Source organism: Indicator indicator, chromosome Z (assembly GCF_027791375.1).
Source record: "Indicator indicator isolate 239-I01 chromosome Z, UM_Iind_1.1, whole genome shotgun sequence".
Classification (NCBI taxonomy): domain Eukaryota; kingdom Metazoa; phylum Chordata; class Aves; order Piciformes; family Indicatoridae; genus Indicator; species Indicator indicator.
In genome coordinates, this window is record NC_072053.1 from 35,129,010 (window position 1) to 35,152,449 (window position 23,440).

Genomic DNA, 23,440 nt, shown 5'->3' on the forward strand with positions numbered 1-23,440 from the left:
AAAAAATACTTTTTTAAGTAGAAGTGCTTTTGTAGTAAGCATCTGGAGGGGAACTTGAAATGTTGTTCTGCCTCCAAATTACTGGAAAACTTATTTTATTAAGATAAACACTTTTTATTTAAGGAATCTTTTGCACACTTTCAAATAAAGAACATAACGTGATTTTTGTCTAAATCTCTTTGTTTAGTCCCAATGTTACCAATATCTACTTTGAGTGAAAACGAAGTTTATTTTTTGTTATATATGCTTCTAGTAGCATATGCAACTAAGTATAGTTGACATGCATTTTAATTATATCCTACAACAGTAAATTTAACTGAAGAATAACAGGGTGATAACCGATGGTGCAGTGTGGGCCAGGTGAGGTACCTAGTCCCTCAAATTGTTAAACTTGTTGCAGAACTTGATGCGTACCTGTCAGAATCTAAGAATTTGTGATCCTTAGATCCCTGCTGCCAAAGACAGTCTGTTCTTTGTGTTTCTGTGATGCTCTGCAGCCACAACAAAACAAATCAAGTGCAAGAGGGCAGTTACATGTAGGACTTCAGACTGTGATACAGATCATCTTTTTTGTATAAACAAAAACATTCAGTACAAAATAATTCTAGCTGTATATAGATAAACAAGGCATTTCAATTCTTCCATTGCATGCTAAAATTATTGCTATTGTGTTATAAAGAAGACTACAAACATGTATGTTTTGCATATTTTTTCAAATATTAGATATATTCAGTAATGAGAAAACCTAGCTAAATACTAATTCACAATATGAACAAGAAATAGTTAAATAATTGCTAGATTTGTTAAGTATTAAATGTTCTTTGAGTGTGTACACAAGGTTATGGCACAATAGAAAATTCTGCAGCCAGCCACACGTGGTTTTAGACATGACATTTTTGTCCTTAATCCTAGCACTAATTAAACAAGAGAAAAGCCCTCTTCAGACAGTAACACTATAATCCTGGCAAGCTTTATAAAAATCTGAATCCCAAATGAAGCTAGGTGCCAACATACTTTTATGTATTTATGCAAGTAATTTTCATTTATTACATTTCATTTCCTTTAGGTCAAACACAAAATAGCTTAATTTACATTCCCAATATAAAATTAGTGTATAAATGTTAAGATGTGTAGTAGGGTGCTTATTGCTTAGCAATAATATTACCAGCTACCCATTCACTCTTAAATTCTTCAAATCATTGTACAGCAAGTTCTTCTAGGTTGCAAAAAGTAATACAACTTCAAAAACAGGGTTTTGTTTCCAGAAAAGATACTACTTGTATTTGAAAGTCACATTCCATCTGGCATGCAATTCCATCATATATACCATATTTTATTGATGAACTCATGAAACTGTGCATTTTCTGGAGTCCATGTTAGTGCTGTTTGCAGTTCTGATCTTCTCTGTAAAGTAAAAAGAAAAAATGCTTGCATGATGTGCTCTGCTTTTTACAAGGTCAGGCTAATCTGACTGAAGGATGGCTCAATCATATTTGAAGCACATTTGCAGGACAAAGGAGGGAAGCAAAATTTGCACTTTTCTGTGTCTTTTCTTTTTTTGATCACAAGCAACACTTAAGTGTTCTTCCTCAAGCAATGTGGCCCGCAAGCAAGGGCAAAATCCTAGAAAGGGAGTGCCCTCCATCTCTGCCACAGCCACACCTTCCCAGCACCACCAGCGACCTCAGCACCACATTGCAGTCTTTGTGCTCTATAATAGCTTACCAGCTAAAGGCTGAAATCCTGCTTCCACCAGATCTTCATATATGTGCTTGACAGGATTCTGATGAGTCATCAATATACCATGTAACCAGATGAGCAACATCCTGTTTCCATGTTCCTTGTAACTGTTTTTCCCTATGCAATACACAAAGGATTTGTGTTTTCTATGTGCTGGAAACAGTGTATTTTGTGCTTTTTCACTTCTAGCGTTCCAAGAGGTTTTAAACCCTACTCATTTACTCCTATTTCCTTTTTCACCTAGAAGCAAAATGAAGACTGAGACTTACAAAGGTTAAAAAAAAAAAAGTTAAAAGTAATTGAAAATACATATTCCAGGTTTATCATAAGGCTACTGTAAAGGTGGGGGGGGGGAAAGCTAATTCATCTTAAATTTCTTTTCTTACATTTTTCTTCAGCATGTGAAAATACACCCTGGAGTAGTAGTAAACAAGTACATTGTGTGCTATACAAGTATTACTTTCCCAGCACTTGAAATGACTGAAACCAAAAATTCCAGAAATTGCTGTTTCATGGCAGCTCTGAAGATACAGCATGAGCAAGGTCTTCCTGTGTCACAAGATTCCCCAAGTCCTCACTTGCAGCATGACCTGCAAGACCCTTCTGTGCTGCTCATTGCTCCTGTTATGGATTTCCAAAGATGAATGTTCCTACAGGCCAGGAGGAAGAACAGAAGCGGCCTGTAGTCCTACAGCACTGCTGCCTAGGAGCCAGGGACAGGGCTTGTATCCATTCCCTGCTCTTTTTGATAATTTGAGTAAGAACAGTAGAGCCAGTCTGTGTCTGTGATACATAGTTTAAAAAGCACCTCTGCCTTGTAGTTTCTGTAGCTTGTATGTCTACCTGTCCAGATAGTTACCTGTCCATTGTTCTTCAATAGCTTTAATTTGTTCATCTGTGAACTTCCAGAAGAGGGCCATTTTTTTCCATTCCTGAGGTTTTAACTGCTTGTATGCTAGATTCCAAAGGGAGGAACGTATTTGCTTGGTCTGTGTACTGTGATCTTGTTTGAAGGACAAGTCAAATCCTGGCCCATCACTATGAGCTAGATGTTCCTGAAAAAGAAAGATGATAAATTTCATAATTAAATTGAGAACCTTTCATTAGCAAGCAGTGAACATCATGTGCTGTACAGCCATATACAGCTACTGGCAGGTAATGTGCTCAATGCAGGTAAAGGAACATGATTGGCTAGTAGAGATCTTTGGAAGATGTCTTAGCATGGATTATGTTATTAAACTCTCAGAACAGAAACCTATCCTTGCTCTGTCTAATGTCTGATTAAGTGAAATGCAAAATAGACTGCTTTCTTTGTGTTACAGTGTGAGAGCTGAAATCCCCCTCCCACACCAACAACAACCAGGCTAGCTCAGTCTGGAAGCAAATGAAAGGTGTATTTATAAGCAAAACCACAATCTATGATGAAATGCAATGAATATGTACAAATATACACTATTCACAACATTTACAAATATGTACAATCAACAGAAAAACACAACCAAGCTCCCTGGCTGCTCCCTAAGGGACCTTCCCCCCAGGCGCCTCCCCCCAGCCAGAAGGACTCCCCCCAGACCTCCCTGGCAGAAGGCAGAGAGAGAGCCAAGAGGCTGTTAGACTTAGCTTGTCAAGGTCAGTGTGTTATCTTCAGCCAGAAGAGAGAAGAAGCAGAAAGAAGCTGAGCAAGCTGAGACTGAGTGATGTTGTTTTGAGTAGTGATTCTTAAACATTTTTCTCTCTCCAACTGAAGTGTTTAGAATAATCATTATTTTGCTTTCTTACACCCAATAGTGATTTATTTACATTCTTTCACTTTCTCTGCTTGAACTTGGTGAGAAGAAAAATTAAAGACAGTCTTAAAACCATTACACTTTGACACCTGATACACAACAGCAAGTACTACACCAGCACTATTGTGCCCCATGGTTCTGTCTACTTTGTATGTCATGTTTTGAACAAGGATAGGTTTCAACCACAGTTCTTACTCTTTCCTCTTGCTTGTCAAGGAGCTAACATCTCTCTGAGAAGAGGCCAGGAACCTTGCTTAAACAACCAGCTTTGAGTGGGAACACCACCTCTGCCCTGTCAGCTGTACTTGGCTGAAGCAGGGTCTACCAGGTCATTCAATGGCAGTATGAGCCATTTGGCTTAGTGTGCAGGGCCCTGTCCAGCAAAGTATCTAAGCACCAATGAGCACATGTGTTGAACCTGGACCTGGATCTAGTTTTATTGCCTGCATAAGCAAAATCATCTGAAAATCAAAAAACACAAGCATTTTACCCTCTGGCTTCATAGTGGTGCTAGATGCATAGATGGTGCTACCTTATTCATGGCTCACCTGAAACAGAAGTGATAGGATCACTTCTGGTTTGGACAAGCAATGTCTTGTGCTGATTTCAACTCTAGCTGAGTGGTGTCCAAGGAAAGAATCTCATTCCTACCAAACTATTGTTATATTTCATTTTGGTTTATGCTAGTCCTGTTTCAAATCAGTCATTAAAATGAAAAATGTCTTCAGGAAATTGATTGCAGGACTACAAAGCAGATATTAAGCTGAAAAGGAGATGGCAACATGTCACGTTTTAAAAGCGCTAATCATAAAAATAATATATTCCATATTGAATTCAGAAAAATGTATCAGGGTTATTTCCTAACCTTATGAGAATCTTGCAAGGAAAAAAAAATCTTAGTTCAACAACTATAAGCATTTTCATCTATATGTGATTCCATCTTTCTGGTGCAGACTTCATGCTTCCTGGCACATGCAAGGTGAGTTTAGAGCATTCTAGAGGACTGCTCTGGGCTCACCTCAGATCAGTGTTTCTCTACTAAGGTTCTGAGGCTGAAAAGCAAAAGCAACAAAAGCAGCAAACAAAGGAAACCCTTTTTTATCTCTTCCCTTTTCAGCAGCACAGCTTTTCTGTGCAGCTATTTGTGTGTCAGGGTGGGACAGTAAAAGCAGCACTCAAATCCAGTCAAAAGCAGCCTGGGAAGGATTGAGTAGAAGCAGTAAATAGAAAAAAATGTGAAATGGAGAGAACAAGACACTCTGACACCCATTAATATCATGTGCACTTCCTCATAGTAATATGACATTCCTTCTGTAACCCGTGCCTTGTTACAGATGAAAGTCAGCTAAATGTAACAAAAAGACAGTTTTTAGAATAATGGTTCCAAATGCTGTAGTTTGTTTGTGGTAAGACCACCTGAACAATGTCATATTCCATAACTGTAAGGTACAAACTGCTTCAAAGGCTTGGCTTTTAGTTCAAGGTAATGGTATACAGACACTTATGTTTATGTGGAGCTTTTGCAGAAAACCATCTGCTGTAACATCTTCTCATCTCAGGCAGTTCAGTAAACAGTGCCAGGGTGTTAGGAGCATTATGGGCTCACTGCTATCAGATTTGTCATGTCTTCTCTGGCAACAGGTGACTTCACTTATATAATTTCTCTTTAAGTCAAAAGGAACAATAATATACTTGACAATTCCAGGTGAACTGATGCAGATCAAATATGCACAGCACAGGGAGGTCATAGAGGTGTTTTTCATGCTAAATAATCTAGATTTCTGATTTACCAGCACAATGCCCTGTAACCTGAGAGAACAGGACGTGCAGGGCCAGCATGTGGTGGTAAAACTGGCCAGTTCCAGTGCCTGCAGTTAGGCAGGATCAGTATGTTCATGCTGCTCCTGGAGGCACTTGGCTAACCTGGTGAAATAGACACACCCTAGCAGGAAGGAGAATGAAGTTAGAGGTGTGTGGCAGCTCAGCAATGAAGTGTAAGAGCTAGCAGTTAAGCTCCAAGGCTTTTTTCATGAACGGGCCTCACCAGCAGTTAAGCTCTACATACTCCTTTGATTTTAAGAGGTGCTCATCTTAGCTTTTTGTGTTCAGATGCTTACTGCCTCAAGAGTGTATACAGAATTGTAAGAGACATGGGATAGTCAACACAGACCAAAATAATGGTCATCTACACTTTAATACATCTCACTTTCTAAGCAACCTATGTTTAAGGCTGCTTAACTAGGCAAAGGAAATCAGCAATCTAGATAATCTGAGGTCAGTCTAAGCCTTCTCTTTCATGCTTGTTACCTGGTTCTTTTTGATTTCATTGACTGTGGTTTATAATTGACACGCATTAAACAGAAGAAGGTGCTTCTGCTAAAGCAGCTGAGTCCTTATTGGCAAAGACAAGGACAGGCCTGTACTCTTCCATTTTTCAACCACAGATTTTGCTGTACCAAAAGAATACAGGGTTTAGCGTGGATTCACATCACCCCAGGCCTGCTGCTGATGCCACAGTTTTATAGTGTGTCAGAAGCTTTCTCTCCACTTCATCTCTGTGTGTGGACCATGATACAGGAAAACAGTAAGACTGGCCTACAGTTTTACAGCTAGACAGGGATAAAACCTGGATGGGCCGGAGACCTCCTCATTCCCAATTCTAACCTCAATTTATCAAGACCAGTCTTGCAACTTGCCAAAGGGAACAACTTCCTATGTAAGGTGCTTCAAGATCAGAATCAGCTTTTCCCTTATAGTTCTCAGTGTAATGAAAGGTATCTCTTACCTGTTTTGTGGCATAATACCTTTCTGCTTTAATGATCATATCTACAATGAGGGCATGGCTGCTCCTTGATGCCACAGCTAATGCAGTTTTGCCACGCTGAAAGCAGAGAATTCAGTGAGTCAGAACATTACATCATATATATATGTGTGTGTGTGTGTATGTCATAGAAGAAACCCAAGAACTTCATTTACAGTGCCTCATCCTGTCTTTTTAACAAAATGTATTACTGGTGTCCCCAGCATAAGAGGGACATCAAACTGCTAGAGCAGGTCCAGAGGATCGGAGGGCTGGAGCACCTCTCCTATGGGGACAGGCTGAGAAAGTTGGGGTTGTTCAGCCTGGAGAATAGAAGGCTCTGAGGGGACCTTTAGCAGCCTTCCAGTACCTGAAAGAGGCCTTTAAGAAAGCTGGGATGGAACTTTTTACAAGGGCTTATTGTGATAGGACAAGGGGGAATGGCTTTAAGCTTGAGCAGGGCAGATTTAGACTGGATATTAGGGAGAACTTCTTTACAGTGAAAGTGCTGAGACACTGGAACAGGTCACCCAGAGAGGTCATGAATGCCCCCTCCTTGAGGGGAGGCCAGGCCACATAAGGCCTTGAGCAGCCCGGTCTAGTGGAAGGTGTTCCTGCCTATGGCATGGGGGTTAGAACTGAGTGATCATTAAGGCCCCTTCCAACCTAAACTATTATATGAATCTATGAATTCCATGGCTTGAGGGTAGCTACAATCCAAGCTCTAAGCTTTGCAGGAGCTGTATCCCCTCAGCCCAGAGGTGGTCAATTTTTTCCTGCATTGTATTCTCCTGAAGAATTTCTGGTGAAATGTAGCTGCTTTTAGAAGCCTTCTGCACTTGCACTGCTGTGAACTTCACAGCTTATGCTTCCCAGTCACTGCTCCCAAGTCAGGCAAGCCCAGGCATCCACACATTGAAAACTACCACAGATGCAGTCCATTCCCACGTTATGGTGAAACTGGCATTTCAGATAGGCTGGCAAAGTTGGAAGCCTTCAACTTTAAGGGCAAGCCTGCATCAGTAAGAGAAGCTGGTTGTGGTGGGTTGAACATTTACTTTACCAGACTAGCTCAGTTTGGAAGAAAATGGAGCTGTATTTATAAGCCAAGCTACAATCTACAATGAAATGCAATGAATATGTACAAATATACGGTATGTACAATATTTACAAGTATTTACAATATTTACACATATTTACAATTAACAAAACAGCACAAAGAGCTCACTGGCCAAAGACTAGGGAAAGCTGGCTCCCTGCCTCCCCTTCTTTGCCTCCCCCTGACTCCGTGTACAAAAGGAAGAAAGAAAAGAAGAAGGATAGGTTAATACCAGTCAAAACAATCCAGTCAAGGTCAGCAGAAGCCTGTTAGTATCTTCCAGGGAAGAAGCAAGAAAAGAAGAGCAGAACCGAACTGAAGATTGTTTTGGGAACCAAGTCTTATGGGAGATATCCCTCCAAAGGAATTGTTTAGAATAGTCATTATTTTCCTTTCTTTACCCAATAGTGATTTATTTACATTTTTACTACTTTCTGCTAGAAAATGGAGTCCAACACGCAGAGTGCAGAGGCAAGAGACAGAGGAGGAGATCTGTGAAACATTTTAAAGGCATAGTCTAAAACTACCACACTGGCTCACAGAGCAAAAGGGAGGTGTAGGAATTACTTTCTTGTGACAGCTGAACTTAGCACAGCTGAAGGTGGTGTTTCATGGGTAGCACAGACAGTAAAAGGAATGAAAAGCCATTGGTTTAATTCCAGCTTCAGAGGGCTGATTGGGCTGTCTGAACCCATCTCTGCTCTCACCATGTCAATACTCGGCCCTGCAGGGCTGTCTCTGCAGTTGTTCAGTTCTCTTTGCAATAGTCTGTTTTCAGAAGATTTGGACTGAGTGGAACTGTCTCAGATTTAAATGTTCAAAGTATTCTCCACATGTTAGACATTCTAGAAAATTAGACCTAAAAGAAGCCAACCCCTTAATTACAAGCTTCAGTAATTTTATTATAAGGCATTTCAACTCTCCAGCTATTACAAAGTTCCCTAATGCATACTTTCTGAGTTCTAGCTCCTGGCTCTGCTCAAGATAATTTTGATTACTCTGGGTTTAGGAAAGCATCACAGAGGAAGGCAAGGAATTTACGTTTCATAAAATCTTTACATAATTACAATACTTCATATGTGAAGAGTCCAGAGGGCACAAAAGCTCCTTGATTCCCACCTCTGGAAAGGTGCTCTGCATTTCATAAGGAGGTGGAAGGGGCGGAAAAAAGGTATGTTTTCTGGCTTCCTGTGTTTGTGCAGACACCACTAGCATCTTGTGTGCACATGTAGCACAGCAGTCTTGGACAGAAGGAGTACTCTTTGCACTATCACAGCTAACAGCAGTTATATTTGCAGATGGGAGGAAGGAAGTGATCCTGAGAGATCACTTCCTGAGCTGTAACAGTTTGCAACTCACGCAGATGCATGACATGTTCTGGCGCCTGAGGGCTCTTGCTGCCAGGACATGGAGGCCAGGAAAAGCATTGTGCTGTCAAAGCTGGCTCCCCTTTGTCCTGCCCACTGGTAAGTAAGAGCAGGGACATTTTTGCCGTTTCAGCACCAATTCAGTTCAAAGAGGGCTGTACTTTGAAATGTTCCCAGTGGTGCTGTGGCCTCCGGGATCATCCAGCAAGCAGGAAAAGAAAAAGCTACTCCAAGGATAAAACCAATGCAGAAAGGTGACAGAACTTGTGCTGGATCAGAGCCATATTCTCATAATATGCCCTGAACTCTGTCAATGCTGCTGCAATACCAGGCACTATTCAGCCCAGAGGCTTGCAGTTGCTTAAGGTCAAACCATGCAATAAGAAGTAATTTTTTTGTGCCTGCCCTTCGAATGTGAGTAGGCAGAGACAATTTTCCAATGGCCAAGGTGCTGTCTGAAGCAGGCCAGATTTCAGTTTGGGTTAGCCCATACAAGAACTGCATCTGTCTGGCTATCACAGGCACAGTTCTGGATGGGAAGACTTAGGTGCAATGCAGCATCTGGCCTCAGCCTCTCAAACCACATCAGTTGGGTCACCTGCACTTGGAGTCCCAGGCCTCATATCAGGCTATGGAAAAAAGAAGTGATCCTAGTCCACAAAGTCAGGACAGATTTGTTCATGAAAATTACTTTTTAGATTACTAAACAGGTAGATTTTGTTGATGGTAAAAAAATCTGTTAATTCGGTCATACAGAAAATCATATAGTATAGGGGTAGTAGTAAAAAAAAGTATAAAAATAGGAAGCTCAATCTTGTGGTAATTTAGCAACGTTGGTGAAAACTGGATTTGGTACACTGTCCTTACAAAAGTACTTTCCAAGATGCTCTAGTACTTCTTCCAGCTATTGCCATTCTAGCCTTAGTCTTTCCAGGCTGGACATCAACAGCAGAGACACCTGAACAGATCTGGAGTGGCTTCTCAGAGATATGGCACCATCATTTCCACATGGGCAAGAGTGCTCAAGGCAAACTCACCATTGCTGCAATTACTGAAGCTGGCAGTACCTATGCTTTTCCTGGCAATGAACCTGGCTGCAGGTACACAGTTAAAACAGCCATAGGCTGTTTTCCACCGTCTGGCAGCAAGGTTTACCCTTCAAGCCACAGAGCTTTGAAGTTTTACAGCTCTTCACTATACCATTCCAGATCTCTGCAAGCAGCAAGAACAGCAATATAAAATGAGACCTCCTTTGTAACAACTGCTGACATCTTTACCTAGAAAAGACAAGTGCAAGCAGGTGCTTCCTGCATCTCTGGAAAGAAGGTCATCAAACAAACAACTATACAATGCTTGCATGTATGAGGAACGCAATCTACCTTATCGACAATCTTGAGATCACAACCTGCCTTCAGCAGCACTTCCACCAGCTCCACATTGCCAAGATCAGCTGCCAGATGTAGAGGAGTTTCCTGTCTCTGGAATTAATGACATTGAATAAATGCAATTAGCCAAACTCCTCCTTAGAAGCAGAGTGCTCACAGTCTGAATCTAAGGAAGAGTCATGACAAGAGACTGTGAGAAAACACTGAACAGAATGAAATCATTCAACCTTTGAGTGATCTGCCTGCGAGTTTTGTTTCAGGCAAACTGGAGAGCATCTGGGATCTCCACGGGAAAACCAGGCAGGAGTTCCAGCTGGCTAAGGAAAAAGTTGCTATCATGCTCTTCATTCTTATAAACAAGATGTTTTGGACAGAGCTTCATGCAACTGTGAGCTCCAACCCATACTGTCCTCTTGAGTAAGTTTTCCCCTGTTGAAATTCATGCACAGACAGCTGTCATTTTCAACAGTACGTTGTGCCACATCCACAACAAGGTTTGTTTGCCCTGCCACAAAACAATGATAATGTATCAGAAGTCTACCTGATCCACAATGGATTTAATGAACCTTAAACCACAAATACACACACACACGCAAATAGGGCAAAACCAAAAAGCATTAAACAAAATGAAGCCATTAAGTACAGCTAAAGGGGCATTCAGCTTCAAGTCTAATCTTTGAGTCTGTAATGAGGGTTGTGTAGTCAATACACTACTGTGTGTACACACATAAAACCCACTATTTCTTTTTCCTTCTACACAATATTAGAATAAGTAAATCCAGATATCTATGGGTGTAATGCAGCAGCAGATAAGATCTGTGGAAGGCCTGCTTATCTGAACATACCCCTCAGCATGTTTCATGTGACAGAGCATCCTTTCGAGTTGAAGATTTTGCACCTGTGGGTGGTAGTTATAGGGCCTTGGTTGACACAGGAGCTCAGTGCAACATAATACCATCAAATTATCACGGGGCAGAGCCTATACCTACTCTGTGAGTCTCAAGACTCCACCTACTGGTGGATCTCAAGATTTAACTAAGGTGCAGGTTGACATAAGTTTAACTGGGAAAGAGTGGAAGAAACACTATTGCAACAGGACCTGATGCACCTTGTATTTTGGGAATTGAATTTCTGAGAGAAGGGCATTTCAAAGACCCTAAGAGTTACAAGTGGGCTTTTGGAATAGCAGCTGTGGAAATTGATGGAGGAAAATTGAAGTTGTCTATCAGATCTGAGCTTTCAGATGAATCTGCAGTTGTGGGACATCGTGAGATAGAGGATGTGAAGTTGCCGGTTGCTTCTCAAACTGTGCATCACAGACAATACAGAACCAACCATGACTCTTTGGTGCCCATTCAAAACTTGATTCGTCAGCTGGAGAGTCAGAAGGTCATCAGCAAAACTCATTCACCTTTCAACAGTCCAGTCTGGCCTGTGAGAAAGCAGAATGGAGAGTGGCGTCTGACAGTTGATTTCCGTGCCTTGAATGAAGTAACTCCACCCATGAGTGCAGCTGTACCAGACATGATGGAACTCCAATATGAGCTGGAATCCAAGCAGGCCAAATGGTATGCTACCACAGACATTGCTAATGCTTTCTTCTCTATTCCCATAGCAGAGGAATGCAGGCCTCAGTTTGCTTTCACCTGGAGAGGCATTCAGTACACATTCAATCGTTTGCCCCAGGGGTGGATTCACAGTTCAACCATCTGCCATGCAGTGATCCATGATGCTTTGGAGAAAGGTGGAGCTCCAGAACACATTCAGTTCATCGATGACATCATCGTCTGGGGTGAGACTGCTGAAGAAGTCTTCGAGAAAGGTAACAAAATCATTGACATTCTCTTGCAAGCTGGTTTCACTATCAAGCGAGACAAGGTGAAAGGACCTGCCAGAGAAATCCAGTTTCTGGGAGTGCGGTGGCAAGATGGTCGCCGTCACATCCCAATGGATGTGATAAACAGAGTCTCCACCATGGCAAATCCCATCAACAAGAAAGAAACTCTGCATTTCTTAGGCATAGTGGGATTTTGGAGATTGCACATTCCTGGATACAGTCAAATTGTGAAACCTCTTTATGATGTGACTGAAAAGACAAGCAGTCTCCAGTGGAGACCTGAGCCTTTGGCCAGATAAAGTGAGAGGTAGTCCCTGCAATGGGTCTGGGATCTGTTCAAACTGGTCCAGACATTAAGAACATTCTGTACACAGCTGCAAGTGACAATGGTCCAACCTGGTGCTTATGGCAGAGAGCTCCAGGTGAGACACACGGGTGTCTGCTTGGTTTTTGGAGTCGTGGCCACAAAGGCTCGGAAGCAAACTGTACTCCAACAGAGAAAGAGATTTTAGCTGCTTATGAAGGAGTAAAAGCTGCTTCTGAAGTGATTGGAACTGAGTCACAACTTCTTCTAGCTCCTAGATTATCAGTTCTGAATTGGATGTTCAAAAGCAAAGGTTCTTCACCACATCACGCAACAGATGCCACATGGTCTAAGTGGATGGCTCTGTTAACACAGAGAGCACAAATGGAAAATCGTGAAAGACCTGGTCTGGTGGAGGTGATCACAAACTGGCCAGAAGGCACAAGCTGTGCAAAACCTCCAGAGGAGAGAGTAACTCGCGCTGAGGAAGCTCCTCCCTACAGTGATCTGTCTGATGATGAAAAGAGATATGCTTTGTTCACAGACGTTCCTGGAGTCCAACACGCAGGGTCGAGGAGGCACGAGACAGAGAAGGAGAATCCAGTCAGTTTGCAGAGGTAAAAGCTGTCCAGATAGCTCTTGACATAGCTGAATATGAGAGATGGCCAAAGCTTTATCTCTACACCGACTGATGGATGGTAGCCAATGCCTTGTGGGGTTGGCTAAAAGACTGGAAAAAGAATGGCTGGCAGAGAAAAAGAAAGCCTATTTGGGCTGCAGATCTGTGGCAAGACATTGCTGTTCACATTGAGAGAATCCCAGTGAAAATGAGACACATTGATGCTCACATTCCTAAGAGCAAAGCTACTGAGGAACAACAACACAACCATCAGGCAGATCTAGCTGCAAGAGTTTCTCAAGTAGATACCAACTGTGATCTTGACCTTGACTGGAAACACCGAGGTGAGCTGTTCTTAGCTCGGTGGGCCCATGACTCATCAGGACATCAAGGCAGAGATGCAACCTACCGATGGGCTCGTGACAGATCCATTGACATTTCCATGGATGCTATCACACAAATCATCCATGACTGTGACATTTGTGCTGCTATCAAGCAGGCAAAGCGGATCAAGCCCTTGTGGTACGGTGACCGATGGTCCAAGTACAAGTATGGTGAAGCCTGGCAGATTGACTACATCACTCCTCCTCGTTCTCCATCTGGTAAGCAGTATGTGCTGACTATGGTAGAGGCAAGCGCTGGATGGTTGGAAACTTAACCAGTTCCTCATGCAACTGCATGTAACACCATTCTTGGTCTGGAGAGACAAATCTGTGGAGACTTTCCAGTGTCCGTACGGTGTCTTCAGAGCAGGAGACCTCACATCACTGTGTGTGCTCCTTGATCAGAAGACCCTCTCCCCATTTTGAGACCACTGGATGGCAGCACAGTAGGCATGAGCCAGGTTCCAACACAGCATGAGAAGTCACTGTTTTTCATGGTGTCAGGAAAGGCTACTCCCCTTCAAATGGTGTACAAACTGCCTGGGAGTTACATGCTTGTTCAGGCATGAAATCATAAAAAAACAAAAAGCAGGCAACAAGGACCCAACTCCTCCCACAGGAGTCGTGGCCACAAAGGCTCAGAAGCAAACTGTACTCCAACAGAGAAAGAGATTTTAGCTGCTTATGAAGGAGTAAAAGCTGCTTCTGAAGTGATTGGAACTGAGTCACAACTCCCTCTTCCTTCCTATTTTTTGTACCCTGAGCTGGTAATTTTAAAAAAAAATCTAACCTTAAAGCAAAATCCCCATAATCTCTTTACCAGTGAAGATCACTTACGTGATTTACAGAGTTTATGTGATGATCAGCATCTAAGAGGCTTTTTACTATTGGTAAATGATTATTGATGACCGCTAAATGGAGAGGAGAGTTCTTCTGCTGTGGAAGGAAAATAATGAACTATTATACCTGGGTATATTATCAGAAGTTCATTCATACAAGAAAGAGGTTATTTTAAAGTCCAGCCCCCTGCAGAGGCTCTCCTCTAGCAGAGGTTCAAGACTGCAGAAAACATACTTTGAGGTGTGGAGTTAAGCCAGAGATGTTAGTGTGCTCCCACAACAGCAGCAGGTAAAAAAGTACATCTGAGAAATCTGGAAATGTTGACTTTGACGATGCGTCCCCAGTTAAGAATGCGGCAAGGCACTCACTCCTCTTACGTGTTCATGCCTGGGATGTACTTCTACCTTTGGCTGAGGATAAGGAGGTTAGGGAAATGTTTCTATTCCCTCAGAAAATTTGGGCTGCTCTTCATTGACTAGGCGAGAGGCAGTAATTCTGTATTTGATGAAGTGATGTCAAAATCTGCTTTCCAGGAACAAACTGGGAAATATTCTTTACACTAAACCCACTGGATGTATTATTTATAAAAGCAAATTACATATAGAAAAAAAGTAAGGGATTTTATTAAAGTGATTATTTATTAAGTCACTGGGGCACAGATCCAGCAGCAGTCATAATCTAACCATTAGATTATGTAATGTATGTTGAATCTGTGATTCATCAGTTTCTTGTTAAATATGGATAAGTAATAATAATAATAAACAATTACATATCTATGCCATTCCTAGGTGGCAGGTAGCAGTTCATTACTTTCTTTATGAACAACAGCTATTTCTTCTGGGCTACAGATGAATAAAGCAAGCTCTTTATGCAATGCTGCACCGAAAATGTTTCGAACTATAAGTTACAACTTTATCAATTTCCTATGCTACAGAAAACCAATGAGAACAAGCAGCACAACAACTGCCTGATCTTCAAATAGATTATTTCAAGCACATCATAATTTTTTCTTTCTTGATAACATTACACAGTAGGCCAGGGATCATGGCAGATAAATCACGAAACTCAGATTCTATTTTCATCCTGTACTGTAGAAATGGAAAATAATTTCCTATTCACAAAAAAACCTCAAATGTAACAAGAACTGTGATTACTAAATTTGAGACAAGATTTGAATATTAGGAATATCTTTTTAAACCCCAAAGAAGGGTGATATGCAAATTTTGAAGGCATATGCTTGGAGTACAAGTGGCGAAAGCACTGTGTGTGTTTATTTACCTTCATTAAAGATCAGTTACAAGTGCTAACTCTTTGCCCATGGCACACAGGTAGTACTGCTGCTTAGTTCAAGCAGGATACTTTGCTCATCTTCTAATGCCTGAGGCATTATCTTAGTCTGGCCGCCTCTATATTGCACCGCACCGGTTTGCCTAGGCACTCACTAGGTTTGTGCAGTAGGACCTTGTCTTTGTTGGTCCATACTGTTATGAATAAGGCAAGAAATTAATAACAATATATTCTTAATTTATTAATTTGGCTCCACCTCCATAAAGGTTTGGTAATTCCATTGAGGGTTATCTTCACAATAGGAATGGTTACAAATAGTTTGAGAATAGAATTTGGAAAAGATAGATCCAAAACTAGCAATGTTACCCCACTAACAAAAGGAAGAAACTTCCCAGGGACTTTGGGAATATATTAAATATTCACAATGCTGTTTGCTGATTGTGGTACTTTCTCTTATTGTCCCTTTTTATCAGAAAATCCTCCTGAACTGCTACTGCTGCTTAGTCCACGTGTGGACTAAAGAGCTTGCGTGCTCTGCAGCTCACCTATTTTATCAAAGCCAATCTAATTTTGTCAAACATTCCAAAGCCAGGCAAATGGCCAGAAACAGATAAGCATCAGTTCCTTTGCCCAGACGTGCCCCAGCACATGGAGTTGGTGTCATACATACACTGGCAGGGCACATGGCTTGGGGCATGGGCTCGTGTGAATTCTTACTGACCCACAGCCCTGGGAGCAGGGAGGTGTCTTTCCCTGGCTCCCTCTATCCCAGCTTCTCTGCTTCCCTGCATCCCAGCTTTAGGGTGAGGGGGAAGGGTGTCTTTGGATGTGCTGCCATATATACATATTGCAACCAACATCCATAAACCATGTAATAGTGTGTAGTGAAAAAATTAACAAACTAGTCAGTCTCACTCAGCCGTTTGAATGCCCAAGGAAGACCACAAAAGACAAGACAGGCGGAAAGGTTATATTCATATACACTCACCTCAGGTTTAGGGACCAGGTCAACATTCTTATCAATGAGAAAATTAACCAAAGATAGATGTCCATTCTGAACTGCAATCTGCAAAGCACTGCTATTGTTCTGAAAGAAATGGTATAGACTGCAAAAATGTACGTTTTTGTGGCTGGAAAACCAGTATTAAGGGAAATTATCTATATAGGATATTCATTCATTTAAATCTGTGTTACTATCCCCTCCCCCCAAAATAACATTTTTTGATAGAATGATATAAAATGAAGTGGATCATCAGTTAGCATGACATGCTTTTGTAAATACTGAAGGGACTTTCCCCTTCTACTGAATCTCAACAAACATGTTAAAAGCACCAGTATTCTACAGTCCTTTTCAATCTCTCTTAAGAAAGATTAATCAGCATTGTCCACTATCCTGTGCCAAGAACAAGGCCAGTGCCAATGTATCTCCTAGTTTGTTAGTTTAGTTGGACATTTAACAAGCAAAAAGAGTCACAATAACAAACTTCTAAAAATAAATCAGTTGGAAATTTTCATTTAGTATTTCTGCTAGAATAAAAAAGCTCTTCATCTGCTGGAAAGGAGGTTGTAGTGAGGTGGGGGTTGTTCTATTCTCCCTAGTGTCAGGTGATAGAATGAGAGTAAATGGCCTCAAGTTCTGCCAGGGGATGTTTAGATTGGATATTAGATTACTGAAAGTGGTCAGGCATTGGAATAGGCTGCCCAGGGAGGTGATGAAGTCAGTGTCCCTGGAGGTGTTAAAAAATGTGTAAATATGGGTCTTCAAGACATGGTTTGATGGCCATGGTAATATTAGTTTGATAGTTGGATTTGATGATCTCAGAAGTTATTTCAAATCATAATTATTCTATGTTCCATAAAATTGCAGAAAGAAAGCCAAAGTCATTCAACAGATGTGAGCTGGACTGGAGTCCATAAACCAGATGAGGAGGAAAAGATTTGTCATGAGTTCAGTCAAAGACTCTGCCAAAAGGGTAGATTTTCAAGTGTCCTAGCTGGCTACATTTTACGGTTGTGTGTTCTGCTGTTGGACGTAAAGTCAATAAAAAAGCTCCACCACAGTACTCAAGAAACAAAACAAAACAAATCTGTGCTATAGTTCTTCAGCATTGGTTTTGTTCTGTTAGAACTCTACATTCCCAATTCTATTTTATTAATTTATTTATATATATTTTTTAACCATTTCATAAAAATAAGCAGAGCAAATATACTGTCAGTCCACACAGAAAAGGGAAGTTCCTTCTCATGGCCCAGTACCTGTGTGCTGCATCGATACTGTATACATACCTGAGTTAAAACATTGATGTCACTCCCTGCTCCCAGTAAGAGTTCAGCACATTTTTCATGACCTTCTTCAACAGACAGGTAAAATGGAGTTTCTCCATTCTAGACCAACAGAGAGAAAATGCCTGTTCCAATTTGAGCCACATGATACAAAACAAGTTAGCTAGATCAGACTCATCCAGCTCAACAGGAAAGGAGAGACGGTCACAAGAGAACACATCTGAATGCTCCTAAATTGACATTTAAATGAAATAGCAGCTCACCAAGCCTTAAGTGACAGATGACATTTATGTGGACAAATGCAAGCTAAGGTCTATGATACTGATAACAATTTCATAAATATTATTCACACTGTTTTCAAAGAAGATTGCTAGTAACAGGCACATAAAGAAAGATGGTGGGTAGCAATTGCTGCCATTCAACACCAGGCAGCAGTACTACCATGCTAGCACATACCATTAGTACCAATTTCTGTCAGACCAGTGCTGTGGATTTGTGATCAGTGCTCAGCTCTAGTGATAGTTATAAGGAGTGGTTTTAGCAGAAATAATCCTGTTGCGATTTATGTCAAATCTTCTCACTCCAAAATAGTCTCAATGTTTCCACAGAAAATTTCTAAAATAAATTACATCATTTGCACAATGATTTAGTCCCTACTTCTCAACTCCTAACATACACAAAGGTTTACTGCAAGTTACTTGTGTGCTTCAGCATTCACAGAAGCATCAATAAATCCTGATTTTTCTTTTGCTTAAACTCCCGTCACATCATTCTGGCAAACTTAGTATATTTTAGTGCTTTGCTCATGCTGGGGAAAGAGAGACCTGTTTATAACCACAGACCAGAGTATCTCCTGCTGAACAAGAAGGGAACACCATTAGCCTTGGCAAGGCAGTATAAGCTTTGTATGCAGCAGAGACATGGTTGACAAGGCTTGGAAATACAAGGGCTTCACATTGCAAAAGGGTTCACATGCTTCAAAGCCTGTATATAAGCTTGCATATGGAGAAAAGACAATCATCCTTTGACCACAAAAAGCTGCTGCTGGTTAAGAGGAGGGTCTTGGGTAGGAGTGGGGGTCGCTCACACCTCTGGGTGTGCCCTCTGGGCCAGCGGAACAGACCTGTCAATCACATAGCAGATTCCCTCAGTGGGCATGCCAGCCCCAAATAAAGTGAATTCATTTACCCAGGTTGTTTCAGCTGCCCCACAGAAGAAGCAGAAGACACAAAGACCCTTTGTAAGGCAGGCATGCTTAGCTGAGAAGTTAATATGCAGTTCTTTTCTCCACTCCTATTTAAGCTTTAAAATTAATCCTATGTGTGCATTAATTCAGTTATGCAACCTTCACAGTTAATATGTAATTTCTGAATATGCTGTATGAGCTCACCAACACTAACCCAGGGAAGAAAAGTAGGTAGGCAGTGCCTGCAGCCAGTTCTGCATAGTCACTTGGGATCAGATGAACAAGGTACAAGTATGAGAGCTCTTTGCTGAGATGCCTGCTGTAGTATGTGCTGGGTATGCACATTGAACCAGCTCAGTGAATAGCCTGAAAAGCACCAGAAGTGGTAAAAGGAATGTGATCACATGGTGAGATATTTTGGAGGACAGGACATAAGCTGGAGGTTAGGCCCTCCTGTGTTTCCTTCTACCAACAGTTATGCAAGGGCATGGAAGAAGGACGGGAAGCCATTGTGTGAGGAATACAGGATAGAGGAAGGGACATTAAAGGAGTTAATGTAGCTAAATTTATTGGAGAAGGGACAACAAAAGGGGATGCAAGGGTACTAGAAAAGCAGGAGAAGTAATTAACTCCACTCAGTGTAGCATTTATGGTTTTAAAATGTTGGTTTTGAGTTGATTTTTCAAATCTCAGTAATTTCTGTGTCCTTACCTGATTGAGGTCATTTATTTCCTCCCACTGCTCAAGAAGGATTTCTACAACTTTGCTGTGGCCATTTTTGGCTGCTAGATGCAATGCTGTGTTTCCCTCCTTGAAAGTGAAATGTCAGATAAGGTATTTTAATACCCAGAATAAAGTCAAAACATCAAGTAAAAGCAACAGAAAGCCTTTTGTCTTTTATATACATCTCTTTTTAAATGTATGGAAAAGAAGGGTTCCACACAGCATGCTCCAAAATTCAGACTAATATAGAAGTGGTCTTTTCATATGTATGCTGACATGACCTTCTGCCCTAGGTGATCGTCCCATATTCTGAAAAAATGCAGTGTAAGACCAGTGAAAAGACCTAACATTTCAACTCCTACAGAATGTATCAGAAGAAAATTTGGGTAGCATGTCCTACAATGATGGGGATTATACCAAGCCCCCAAGATCACTGATTTAAAGATTAATGGCCAAAACCTAGTAAGTATATAGAAACTTTCGGTGGCTTTGATGCTAACGTTGCAGTCTTCGTTCTCCTCCACCATCACTAGCTGATAAGGGAAAGGGAAAAATAAAATAAAATTTAAAATCCAAACCTGCAAAACACACCAGCAAGCAAATAAAATCAAAGAGCAAGTTCAGGAAGAGCAGCACATTTTGAGGTAAAGCACAGTGCTGGCACAAGAAAAAGTATAAAAGTTGCTAAAAAGAAACTGAAGCTGAGAATCAGGAGAAGAATCCTAATCCTCAGTCCAGATCTGCTTTTCATTGAGATGGAGGGGGAAGGGTTCAAATCCTTTTTAGAAATTACGGATGCAGTGTGACTGCTTTTAGTGACCCAGGAGATGAGTCTTTGTCCCGTCTTCTTTCTTACTGACTCTGTAGGATTACAGCATTTGCCTCCCATCATTGCTGTTTACACTTTCAACCTTCTAGATGTTTGAGACAACACTGTCTTTTAACCTCTTGATAAAACAGCAGAGCTGTGCGTTGCACTGCAGCTTTTAAACTACTGGAATACCAAAGAAAAAGCTTCTGTTCTCTGTGTTCACTTATATTGTTCTACAAATGCAGCATCTGGCTGTTTTACGGTTTTTCATATATTTATCCTTGCAGTACCTCAGATGCAGAGAATACCAACTTCATAATTCCCAAAAATGTTTGAGTAAGGAAATTTAAAAGCAGACTTTCAAGTTATTTAGATGCCTTAAAATACAGTGTCAAAAGCAAACTCAATCAGACTTAAGTGTTAAGGCACTTCTGAAAAATCCTTGAGGTGTTTCTTTACATCCTTAAATATTTAAGCACCTTTGAAAAATTAGCCATGCAGGACTTAGCAGTGGCACACAGGCAGAGTGAAAAACTGTGAAATATCATCTCCCAGTACAGAGGCTGACACCTTAATCACCAGACTTTCCCACTTCTTCCAACAGACAGCATATGCTAGTCTTACTTTACAAGAATTATTAATCTGTACAGAAAAGTGTTCCAGCAATAAGACCAGAAGTCCCACTGTCTTCTCCTAATTACTGAAAACTCACCATCCCTGTGAATTTGTTGGTCTAATATATATCACCAGCAGCACTGTGACATTTGTACTGCTTATTCACATTTTTTTGGTTCTGGAGCAACTACACTGAAACCAAATAATCTTTCATAAGCACATATTTAATTGTACTTCTATGGAAGAGAAAACTTTACCTTATCTTTTTCAGATGTAAACAGCTTCAGGGAAATCAGATAGTTTATCACGTCAACATGGCCTTTTTCAGATGCCAGAAGAAATGGTTTTTTACCTTTCTAGAATACAATTATGGAAATAGTGTTATTGAAAGTAAAAATACTTTGCTTCCAGTTCTTAAATATATGGCATGCATATGTGTATTCTGTATAAATATTTATATATCATATTACCAAATAGAATTAAAGAAAAAAAATAAACACATATCTTGGTTTAAGGCTGTACCTTGAAAATTTTCCACATATTTGGAACAGAAAGTGGTAGAACGTAAATAAATCACTATTGGGTGTAAAACAGAAAATAGTGATAGGTTCTAAACAATCCCATTGGATACATAACAAACATAAGCTATTGTGTAGGCTAACTTTCTCTCTTTTTTCAGCTTCCTTGCTCTGGGAGACACTAACTTGTTTCTGCTTGGCTTTGCTGACCTTGGCTGTGTTGTTTTGGCTAAGTACCAAAAAGCAATTCTCTGCCCTTTCTCTTGTCCCTTTGTGTGCAGGGGGTAAGGACGGGAGCAGGGAAGGGAAACCTATTAGCTCCCCTGGTTTTTGGTCAGGGGGGTGCTTGTGCTGTTTATAAACTGTAAATACTGTATATTTTGTACATATTCATTGCATTTCATTGTAGATTGTAGTTTTGCTTATAAATACAGCTTCATCTACTTCCAGCTGGGCTGGGCTAGCAATTTAATGTTGAGGGGAATTTTCAACCCACCACAACACAAGGATCAAAAAAAAAAAATACTCCAGTTTTTAGTTAGTGCAAAAAAATAAAACCAAATTATACATTTTGTGTATCCTGAAGAAGATATGAAGACTGTTGAGAAATGCTTACAAGGCAGAGAATGTGATCAAAGGTAATTAGTGATAGAAAAAGAAGGAATGGCCTCAAGCTGCAACTGGGTAGGTTTAGACAGGACATTAGGAAAAATTTTTTCACGGAAAGACTGGTCAGGCATTGGAATGTGCTGCCCAGGGGGGTGGCTGAGTCACCAACCCTGGAAGTGTTTAAAGGTCATTTGGATGTGGCACTTGGAAATATGGTTTAGAGGTAAACCTTGTAGAGTAGGGTTATTGGTTGGACTTGGTTTTCCCAAGGGTCTTTTCCAACCTGAATGTTTCTGTATTCTGTAGTACCCAAGTCAGTAATTAAAAATTCATATAACCAGCATTAACTTAAAATTCACTAAAATTCCCCAAGTCAGGACTGTTTTGCCCACAGCAGATGACTTGTGACAGCAAAGAAATAAACAGAAAACAAACACACTGTACCCCATCAGGCTTGTTCAAGTCATTCAAATGAAGATCTTGGAGTAAATAATCAACTATTTTAACGCTGTTGTTCTGAGCTGCAAAGTGCAGAACATTCATTCCTTCCTGAAAAACCAACCATAAGCAATTCTGTAAGAACAAGTCTGATTTTTTTCCAACATACACATGTTTAGAGTTTGTAAAAATTTGTCATCAACAAACCTCATTCTTAGCCTTTTGATCAGCGCCTGCTTTAACTAATTTTCTCATTATATCCAGATTTCCAGTCCAAGCTGCAAGATGAATCACTGTCAGGCCATGCTTCAAATAAATGATAAAGGCAGAAATTACCACCAACACATCTCATGCCAAGTTTCTTTAAATCTTTTTCATTATTCAGTATATGAGTGGGTTGTGCTCTGCAGGCTCCCAGAAAATTACCTGGCACTGTGAGTGGAATTCGTCTCACTTAAGTCAAACTGAATACCATGCATAAAGACCTAGCTAAATATTTAGGCCACCCCTCTTCTGGATGGAAATCAGGCATCTCCAGAGAAGGATTAATTGCATTCTAAGATAGGCAGATTAGATATTGACTGGAAATTATTCCCTTTCTCCAGAAACTATGTAGATAGTTAGAACTGGGTGCAGCAGATGACAGTTCAGGTGATGATATGTAATATTTCCATGAGTCACCATAATATTTCACTTAGCCCTCTTTTGAAGGTTCTCTTTTCTTCTCTCCAATTGTCTATAAAGGTTGTCTCATATAGGGGGGAAAAAGTCCCTGTTGATAACTTCTTAGAGGCAAAAGGAATGGAGAT

The 23,440-nt window shown here is 40.7% G+C and overlaps 1 protein-coding gene across 1 annotated transcript in view; it reads right to left on the reverse strand.

Annotated features, from left to right (window-relative positions):
* Positions 1-1,345: 1,345 nt before the first annotated feature.
* Positions 1,346-23,440, reverse strand: part of ANKDD1B (ankyrin repeat and death domain containing 1B) — a 29,119-nt gene continuing 7,024 nt past the window's right edge. Inside the window, exons 4-15 of the mRNA XM_054398074.1 lie at positions 22,839-22,937; positions 22,638-22,742; positions 21,324-21,422; positions 19,629-19,727; positions 17,735-17,833; positions 16,437-16,535; positions 14,159-14,257; positions 10,173-10,271; positions 6,313-6,408; positions 2,600-2,795; positions 1,726-1,857; positions 1,346-1,404 (exon numbers count right to left, since the gene is read on the reverse strand). Coding sequence (XP_054254049.1) covers positions 1,346-1,404; positions 1,726-1,857; positions 2,600-2,795; positions 6,313-6,408; positions 10,173-10,271; positions 14,159-14,257; positions 16,437-16,535; positions 17,735-17,833; positions 19,629-19,727; positions 21,324-21,422; positions 22,638-22,742; positions 22,839-22,937 — 1,281 coding nt within the window. The remainder of the gene's footprint in view (positions 1,405-1,725; positions 1,858-2,599; positions 2,796-6,312; positions 6,409-10,172; positions 10,272-14,158; positions 14,258-16,436; positions 16,536-17,734; positions 17,834-19,628; positions 19,728-21,323; positions 21,423-22,637; positions 22,743-22,838; positions 22,938-23,440) is intronic.